The sequence below is a fragment of the Prunus mume genome, linkage group LG6, assembly GCF_029339155.1.
Source record: "Prunus mume cultivar Tortuosa linkage group LG6, ASM2933915v1, whole genome shotgun sequence".
In the NCBI taxonomy this organism is placed as follows: Eukaryota; Viridiplantae; Streptophyta; class Magnoliopsida; order Rosales; family Rosaceae; genus Prunus; species Prunus mume.
The window spans coordinates 7759648-7769559 of NC_142703.1; the positions used below are offsets into that span (position 1 = coordinate 7759648).

Below are 9912 nucleotides of genomic sequence, written 5' to 3' on the forward strand. Positions count from 1 at the left end.
TCTATTTATCCTTTTATAAATTGAATTACTTCAACTTTATGCATCTCTGAACTAGAACTCTAATGCCATATAGATTTAAGTCTTGGGCCCAGGGCCCCACCCAATTTTATATATTGTTTAATAGAAGTGGAAGAATAAGAATAAGTTGCCAAAACTTTGGTTTTTTTTTTCCTTTTCACCATATTAATGATCAGTAAAGAGTTAATACGAGCATCCCAAACTATTATAGTCAAAGTCACAATGGCTTTTACAAGCTCCACTAGTATCAGTCTCCACCACAGTGCGCCATCCCGTCCGGATATAAACAATTCTCACTGTCTGCCGCGGTCCGGCCACCTGTTTCCAAGCCTGTTTTGGCCTCCGTATCCAGAAGGATTCATTTGCCTCGACCTGTCAGGCATGTAATCCCGTGCGGTATTCATCCTGGGTTCTCTTCCGTACATATACCCAGGATTTCTAGTTGGACTATTGTCCGGACTCCATGATTCGAAGTCTTGGTTGCCACCCACGTGTTCATTTCCTTCCCAAGAAGGACCTGGCAACAACTGAGGTTGCTGCGAAGGTCCTCCATATGATGCATTATACTGATTTTGGTTCTCTAAGTAACGGTAGTTTGAGGGCACATCCTGCCTGGCTCTCCATGAATCAGATGGAGGAGGAGGAGGAGGGCCTGGTTTTCCCATTTGTGGTTTAGATGGGTACATATGTGTGGGGAGGCGAGGCTCCGAAAAACGGGATTGCTGCAGCGGTTGCGGCTGCCTTTGCTGCCGTGCCGGAGTGGTAACCAAGGGCGGTGGGAACGAATTTGGCTGCCTTTCTGCTACATTATATGAGTTAGATAAGTTGTTCAAGTGTGTGTTCTTCATGGTTAAAACCATCTCTGACGCTGCTGGTGTTTGCATAGAGGGAGGAAAGTAGTCTGGCGAGTATGACGGCACTGCTGGCTGGGAAGTTGATAGCCGTTGTGATGGAATCATACGTACAGCTGACGAAACTAAGCTTTTGTTGGTGGTCGCCATTTGTTGTGGAAATGCATTCCATCCAGCATCTGCTCTCCATCCACTCTGTGAATTCGAAAAAAAATGGAAAACAGAGAAACACAGTCAGTTTATCTTGTGAATAATTATATTATCAAAAGTAGCTGATGAGCAAAAAGAAAACATTTAAAAAAGTTTCAGTATTTTTATTATCGAATTAATTGAATTTCCCAACGGATCTTTTTTTTTTCTTTTCCTTTTTTGCTGTTATTCAGAATATTGGCATCAAATCAATATGAGGCTCCAATGCCAGGCCATGATTCCATGGCCCATGCACAGAGGTCCCTACCAGCCACCCATAAAGGAAAATGGCATGCACCCGAAGTCTGGATTTGCCACTTGTTTCATCGATGGTCCCTCTCCAACCCAAAAGAAAAAAGAAAATGGAAAGAGATAAGAAGGCCCTACAGTTCAAAACCACTAATGGACCAGATTCTCTATCCTAAATTCTCATTTTGTAGTTCTATTTCCTTCGCTGTCAAGGTTCTAGAGAAGGAGAAGGGTAGCATACAGTGCAAAGTTGCAAAATAAGCCCAAGTAACGCACCGTTCCAGGATTGCTCGAAGGTGTTGGGGATGGAAGAGAAACTTCCACCCTCTGCTCCATTTTTCTACCTAACCCATTTAAATTACCAGCCCCCCCGGACTTAATCATATCCAGCAGTTTTACTGTATCTTCGCTTGACAAGTTAGCAGCCTGCCCAGAAGTCAAGGCAAACACCAATTCTGGGTTCTTTAGCAGTACAGCAAGCAACTCAAGATCGGGTTCGGCTGCTGCGCTTGCACCATTCATTTGAGACAAGGCGGGTGCCAAAGAAGCAGCACTGTTTACTCCTTGAGAAGAAGCAACCCATGCTTGTGCATTATTTCCTTCTCTACTTAGGGAAGCTTGTGTTTCGGTGCCGTCAGCATCAGGGGCCTGTTCTATTGGTATATCTGGGGTCAATGAATCATCATAGTCCATTTCAATGTCCCATGGTTCCTTGGGGTTAGATGGTATCTCCTGGACTCTCTGGTAGATAGTTTCCTTCTCGCGGCGGTTTCTGTTTCTCTGGACTTCAATTTCTTTGCCGTTCTCACCACCACCGACCCTCCATTCAGGGTCCAGTTTTATTTCTGCAGAAAGGAAAGGACAGGAAACTTAATAAAAAAAGGTCAACATCCGCAGAAAATGTTACTTAACACTTAGAAAAGTCGTCAGCCAGCCAACCAACCAAAGAAGTACCAAAGTAAATCAGGGAAAAAGGAAACAAAAACAGGTACTTCATTATTCAACAAGTCATGTTTGTGCTCCAGACATGGATGGGGTATCTAGTAGTCAAGTTTTCAAGCTACCGTGCCAAGAATGAGACAAGGTACTGAAAATAACAAGTCATGTTATTTTACATAACGAAAATTAATGGTTGAGTTCATCATTATCCAGAAACCGTCTGCTTCTGCATCAAAATGTCATCTGTCCATGCCTTAATGAAAATAATTAGGGCTAGTTCATTGGTTTTTATATCCGGGTGTCATCCAGTTACTACGTTTACCAAATTATATAGTCAACCCCTGGGAATAAAAAGTCCTTCTCGAGATACAGAACATGAGGCCTGTTACCAGAGTTTCAATACGACCTTTGCATAGTAAAGTCCTATACCAAGTTCGACCGAGACGGGTATCGGAGAGTAATCAGTTAGAGACTTGAGTGGGTTCAAGTTCAGACTAGCCATTAGCAACAACCCCTTATTCATTATTTCATGCTTATAAATTTAACACCGAGGATATTTCCATTCACTTAAGCCTGCTTGGAAGAATTTCCCAATTAAATTAGAGCAAACATGTAGATTGGAAATCATTCACATTCAACCCACCATAGTAATAATCTAGGATTTGACTCCGTAGAGGTAAAAACCCATGTGGACCTCAAAGAGTGTCCAAATCTTACTAAAACCAGACTATTTAAAGTTTTTTTTCTTCTAAGAAATAAAACTGAATTTAAATTTGTAAGTCACAAGATGAAAGCAATCCAGGGCAATGAAACACCACATGAACAACAAAATCAAATAACGAGTGACCAAATCAAATAAATCTTGTAGCACATTTTTTTAATGATGTGTGTTGTAAAACAGCCCTCGGAAGTATCGCAACCCACAATGGTGATTGAATAGAAGGGAAAGTAAGGATTGGTAATTAGGTGTGATTTATTTCTGTAAAAAAAAACAAACAAACAAACAAAGCCATTAATATGCTTAGAAAACCAAACTGAATAATCCCATTTTGATCAGGCATGCAACACCCAATCAGGCACCATCTTTCAAACACCCAGCAATTGTCACATGGAAGAAATGACATCCTCCAATCTTTTGCTCTATGTAGCACGTATAATCTACCGTATAATACTGATGCCTGTACTGTCACATTCCCAACCAAAATGCAAAATATGAATAATAACCAGACCAAGTCCAAGCGTCTAAGGGATTTTAAGAGCCACATCAACTGCTATAAGATTGGGTTTTCTTTTTCTTTTTTGCAACCCTGGTAGACATTATGACACATTGATTTTATAAAATCTACAATACAGAAATGAAATACCATTTAAGATTCAATTTGCCATGGAAGTCATTTGAGGCCTAAATATTATGATGACGTAATCCACAGATTTCCTATATATGATGGCTTAACAGACCATCAGTACAAAAGAGTAAACAAAACCCATAGCTGTGCAGGATCAAGAATTCATACTTAATTTATATTTTTTTAATGAAAAAATAAAGAAAAAGGATGAGGAGGAAATAATTTCAAGAAGCTTTCACCTGCTAACTTATACAACTGAACTACTACCCTGGTTTTCCATGGAAAAGCATACTTGAGGGTTATCCCATTCTATTCATATCAGTGAGCAAACATAGATAGTTGGAAAAGGAAATTATTCATCATTTAGAAGCTATTAACACAAGCAAAAAACTCTCCCTCTACGAAATATGTTGGAAATACCGAAGGCACTTTCTCCCCAAAACTCTAAACAACTTAGGAGGATCACTTTATATATTTTTTTTTCCCTTCTATAATGCCTGCTGCTTTCACACTAATATTATGAACAAATAGTCAAAGGAAGCAGCAAAGTTCCACTAAAAGCATATGTACCTGGCGGTGTCTTCCACAGGACCCGGATTCTCTGGCACTTCTCCAATATGGACTCCTTCAAATCCATTCTCAGCTTTGGAGCAAGAGAAGTTTCCAACCTATTAGGAGTTTCCCTCTCTTTCAAAAGAAGTGTCACAGGTTTCTTGGGTTCCTCAATATCAAGCCGAACTGGAACTTTAGGTACCACAGGCAAAATGCTGGCCTGAGAGGTTGAAAGTTTGTTCCCACCTTCGGTCTTCAGTTCTTTATTTTCATTAGATGAACCAGATTTCCCATATTTGCTCTGCATAAATTGTGCCCGCATTTTTGCTTTTTGGATATCATCAGCAGACATTGGACGACCCTTACTCACAGGTGTTGCCCTTGTGACCTGTACACTTCTCCCAGCTGATTTTTGGCCAGGCTGTTCCACCAACTGAACTTTTCTGCGTGCTCGAAATTCTGTTACTAGCTAAGGAAATGAGCTCCTTCACTTTTATATGTTTTACACGAATCATTCATATAACCTCTTTTTAGGCAATCCACATGGAAACATAACCACACCAAAAAAAAAAAAAAGCAAAGTATAGGGGACCACGTAACAGCTCAAAATGAGGAAGCTATATGAACTGTTAACATCTTTCCTAAACTTATTTGATAACCAACATAGAAATAAAACTTAAAAATTAACAAAAGCCTACTGTCTTAACTAAGGAATATAATTTTTGTTCTTTCAAACAAACTGTAAATGTTGCATAGGAATTCTAAAATATCATTTGGGATAAATTTTAAAAAAATGATATTCAGGATACGAGATGAAGATACACCTAGGATCTGCTTCTTATTTGACTCATCTGATGATGCTGTCAATAGCTTCAATGGTTCTGAAGCCTCTGATCTCCTGAAAACGAGACATTTAGGATGGGATTAACACCACAAACACAATCAGAAACAATACTATCCCACCAAATGTTAACACCACAAACACAATCAGAAACAATACTATCCCACCAAATGTATGTCAGTTTAAAGAAATCTTCTTACCTGGAATTCTCTGCATTTTCAAAAGGCGTTGCAAAGATGTCTTCCTGTACAACAGAAAATTACAATCTGTAAACGATAGGCAATTTAAATCAATTTGAACAAATCTTTTTTTTTTTCTAATTCGTGGAGCACTTACAGGAATATCAATGTTTGACTTCCATGATTCATCACCCATAACTTCATCGATACTGTAAGAAAATTAGAAATAATTAAAAACTGATTACACTATTTTTTAGTGCATGGGCAGTGAAAATGTACTTGCCTCTGCTTCAGCATTACTAACTCGTGTTGTGAGTCACTAGATGTTTTCATGCCATTTGGTTTCTTCATATTTTGGATTCTTGCTAATAACTTGCTCCATCTTGATAGCAAAACTCTTGCCCTGTTTGATACGTCTGATCTTCAAATCAGATAAATGAGATTCAAAAATTTCATGGTTTATAAAAATGACAAATGAAGCACATACAGAATTGCTTATCATGCACAAGAAGCTTTATAGATGCCACAGAAAATTAGATGAAAAATGTGATGGTTTATAGTCAAATACAACCCAAGCACATATACAGTTGCTTATTTATACAAAACAAACTTTAGAGTCACTAAACATATGGTTTATCTACGCATACAGAGAAGCTTGTTTTAACATTGAGTCAAGAACACGTTTAACCACAAAGAGATAAGCACGGGAGAAGAATTTGAGAGAGACAGAGGAAGGTATATAGAAGTGACAAAGCACCATAGTGGTTTCTGCAACAAAAGCACACCTGCTGTCCTGTAAAACCGCAGTCTATTAACACTTTGCAGTATGGCTGACATATGCACAGGAAGAGCTTTATGTAAAGGCAAATGACAAAGAACCTGTGCAGCAGATAACTATTAGAATTTCAAGCAGCAATCATAAAGCACATCAGAAACAGATTTCAGTTCAAAAAATACCTTTAAGATGACAAGGAGAACACTTGTTTGTTCTTCAATGGCTGCTTGACTCAACCATGTTGCTAAAATCATGACACCACCTGTATTTAAAAACCTGCGTGCATACAAGTTTGTCTGGTCTAGACCATGAAAAGAGACAATGGTGACATATTATCAAACCTATAAAGTGATTTGTAAGTACCAACATAATACTGAAGAATTTTGTATCTGCAATATCCACTCCATCAGTTTCACTTGCCCAGAAAACGTTTCTTCTTTCCGCATCAAGTTGAAAATGTTGTCTACAAAATGTTTATCTAAGTCATCTAATCCAGAAAGAGCATCATCTTGAGTTGAGCAAGATGGTGCATCTTCAACACTGGAGGGACCAACAGAATTTAAGGGAACCGGATCAATTGGTGTCAGAGGGTCAGAGCTTGTTGAGACCCCATCCTGCAATTCTTTATGTTCACTGGATCTCGTAGCCTTTTCCCTTGACAACTGTACTAGTTTTCTAACTCTCGACCGTTGACTATTAAAAAAATCACGAACCTGTCAATCAATGGAACCCAAGTCTGTCAGAAACAATTATAGGTTGAAATAGAATTATGCAATCATGTAGATGTTGTAAACCTTCAACCTTTCGCTCTTCCAAGTTTCCAACCAGTAAAAAGAAATAAAACCACACTGGGGAGAAATTGTCATACTGGGTATGGATAATCATAACCTAAAATAGCCATTAGTAGGAGTGTAAAACCATGTGTTCTTATCTATTTTATCCGCATTGGCATTCATGGGAGAGGGCTAACGGTTCAATGTACTACAAAAGCATATACAGTAACAAGTGAACTCAAAAAAGCAAGAAAGAAATATTCAACTAAATGAAAGTACGAACCTGTGTGCCTGTAACGCCGAATAGAGCACTGAGCTCACGAGACTCCTTCTTGCTAATTGCATCCTTAATAGAAAAAACAGATTGCATATACTTTATAGCTTTTGGATTTAACAAATCTCTAGGTCTTTTTCCTGCAAATGGACCATCTAATTAGAAAAAAAGATGGTGGCCACGAGAAACAGACAGGCAAATGTATAAAGATTGTGAATGGAAAATTATAGCAGCCAAATGGACATGTAGCATCTTACATACTGAAGCTAAAGGAGCATATTCAAGAAACATAAACATCAAACATTACACTTCCAAGACTTACCAATCTTAACAGAAAGAGCACCAGCTGCCTGCATATGGCAAAACGAAAGAAGAAAATTATTAGAATTATTTTTTGCACATGGAACTTGTTTCTTCTCAGTTAGACAAAGAAAAAGATAAATCAACGGCAGGGCTAATTCTTCTAATTCTCGGAAACCAAACGCAAAACGAAATTCATATTTTAAAACGCACCATCTCTTGGGAGAGCGGATTTACACCGGTGAGATTGCATTGGGTGACAACAACTTTCTGAAGCTGATCGATCTGGCTGTGGAATAGCTGCCTCTGCGAGTCCAAGAACTTCTGGAACGACTCCACGGAGCTCCCAATCTCCATCTCCGAAAGATCCTCCATTGCCAACCTCCAAGCCCCAAATCCCAAAGCTAAATGTAGCACATAAGGAATTCGAAACCAGGTATATTGGGGTTTTGAGATGAAGTTAGGGTTAGGCTTTGATTTCCAGAAAGAGAAAGACGAAGAGGGTAGACACAGAGTAGGAAAGTAAACCCCAAAACACGTCCACGTCGCAAGAGCGCTAGGTATAATTGGCGCGTGTATTATTCGGATCCGGTTTTTGCACAAGTAAAAGAAAGTATTTATACGCACCTCTAGTTTCCATTTCCCCTTTATCTAATATCCTTTGTATAAAAAAATAAATATAAACCGTATAGCCTGCGGCTATACTTATAATATCTTAGCCTGATTTAATTACTTTCATTAGTAATTATGTTGTAAATATTATTTCTGTAGTGAATAATTAGTATTAAATATTTTAATTAACATTATAAATTATATTACTTAATAAATAGTTTTAAATTTTTAAAAGTTTTGAATTTAATAAAATTCTTAAATACTAATTATTAAACAATAATTAAAGTAATTAAAAAAAGAGAAATTGAGATTATGGTTTATAGAGTATAGCCGCACAGCGGTACTGTTACATAGAAGATGGTATAGCTTAGTGTAAAAACTATTCTTCTTCTTCACTAAATGCTTACCTTAAAACTATCACATCCATATAAATCCAAGTATGTTATTGGTTTGAGCCGGTCGAGAAACTCTATTTAGTTGGTCAAGTCCAAAAAATCCATGCCCTCGATCATCATCCAGATTTTCCTCTTTAAGCCCAGCATCAGCCGGAGACATTGTGTCTGTGAATTCCAACCAATATCAGAAAAATAAAGGCAAGATACTGTGACATGGTGTATCCTAACTATAAAATTGATGAATCATATTTGAGTACCCTGGTCTTCTAGTTATTAGGAAGGAACTGAAACTGACATCACCTTTCACATACCAGGGGCCATGGAAAAGCTCAACCAAGCTGCTTCCACATACCGGGGGAAGGGGCCATGGAAATCTATATCAGAAGTAGCATTGGTCCCTAGGCATTACTATCAACAAGCAACAAAGCCCTATCAGCCAAGTTTATATTCTCAAGAAAAGGAAGAACTGTCAAACTTCGCCACAAATGGCACAAAGGAAAGAAACGTGATGCTTCATCCAGCTGGTTTTTCACCTTGACGAGCAATCCGGTAATTAAGTTAGCATTTTGAAGGTAAAGTATTTCTTTTTAGAGCAAACATCATACTTCCAAGAGTAACAGTGCATGTAATATATGAATCTAAACTCACTTTGCAGACAAACCTTAATTGCTTCAAGTTTCACATATTTCATGCTAAACTAGTTCACTGCTAAATTATATGCCAATGGAACCAAGACCAAGTAGAGTTACAAAATCAATATATTCTAGCATTATATCGCTCGATTCTCACACCACCAAAACAGGCAAACTCAATTTGAGTTTCAACACAATTTGCAAAACCAATATGCAAAATTGAGCCTAACTTTGATTACACACTTCACATATATATTAAACGAAACTATGCAATTATAAATTTAAACAAAGGCGAGAGAAATACCCAGAACATAACAAAGCTTGTTGATTGCTGCAAAAGAAGGCGGAGGAGATCCTAATGGTGGCGTGAACATGTTTTGGCAGAGTTTGTGGAGAGCTTGAACTTCGGAGCTCTTCCTAGCCATGCTTGTGTGGCTTCCAAACGCAGTAAAGAATTTGTATATATTTAAAGAGTACAGCCGTGCGGCTATATTAAAAAGGTATAGCCGTGCGGCTATACCGCTTAAATGAAAATTAGTTTCTTTAGTTTAATATTTGTAATTAAGTAATATCTAGTCTTATTTAATCATTTTAATTAGTAATTACGTTTTAAGTATTATTTATTTAGTGAAAAATTAGTATTTAAATATTTTAATTAATTTCATAAATTAGTTGATAAATAGCAATTAATTATTTTAAATTATTTTATGGACTTTGTTTTGATTTTTTTTTTGTACAAAATTAGTTTAATATTTGTAATTAAGTAATGTCTTAAGCCTTATTTAATTACATCAATTAGTGATTATGTTCTAATTAATATTTTTACTGAATAATTAGTATTAAAATATTTTTTTTATTTAATAAATTACTTAATAAATAGTAATTAATTATATTTAATTAGCTTAAATAATTTTGTGGACTTTAAAATTATTTTTTATTTCAGAAATCATTTTTAAAATAGTTTCAATTATCTAAAATTCCTAGAAA

The 9912-nt window shown here is 37.1% G+C and overlaps 1 protein-coding gene across 2 annotated transcripts; it reads right to left on the reverse strand.

Moving 5' to 3' along the window:
* Positions 1–141: 141 nt before the first annotated feature.
* LD (Homeodomain-like superfamily protein) lies at positions 142–7870 on the reverse strand. 2 transcript variants are annotated; one of them, XM_089053995.1, is made up of 13 exons: positions 7500–7870; positions 7309–7336; positions 6996–7126; positions 6303–6652; positions 6122–6215; positions 5950–6043; positions 5448–5580; positions 5322–5373; positions 5186–5229; positions 4954–5042; positions 4163–4603; positions 1584–2152; positions 142–1064 (listed from the first exon to the last, which is right to left on the reverse strand). In XM_089053995.1, the coding sequence occupies exons 1-13, from the start codon at positions 7659–7661 to the stop codon at positions 312–314; spliced, it is 2940 nt and encodes a 979-aa protein (XP_088910121.1). In that variant the 5' UTR covers positions 7662–7870; the 3' UTR covers positions 142–311. The 2 variants fall into 2 exon arrangements, with proteins under 2 accessions (XP_088910121.1, XP_008235014.2); XM_008236792.3 differs by having other exon boundaries at positions 6996–7141.
* Between the last annotated feature and the right edge of the window lie 2042 nt (positions 7871–9912).

Coding starts and splice junctions, on each gene's coding strand:
- LD (XM_008236792.3), bottom strand. CDS start 7,661: ATGGAGGATCTTTCGGAGATGGAGATTGGGAGCTCCGTGGAGTCGTTC. Junction 2,153..4,162: donor CCTGTGGAAGACACCGCCAG/GTACATATGCTT, acceptor TCCTTTCTGCAG/AAATAAAACTGGACCCTGAA. Junction 1,065..1,583: donor CTTCGAGCAATCCTGGAACG/GTGCGTTACTTG, acceptor TCGAATTCACAG/AGTGGATGGAGAGCAGATGC.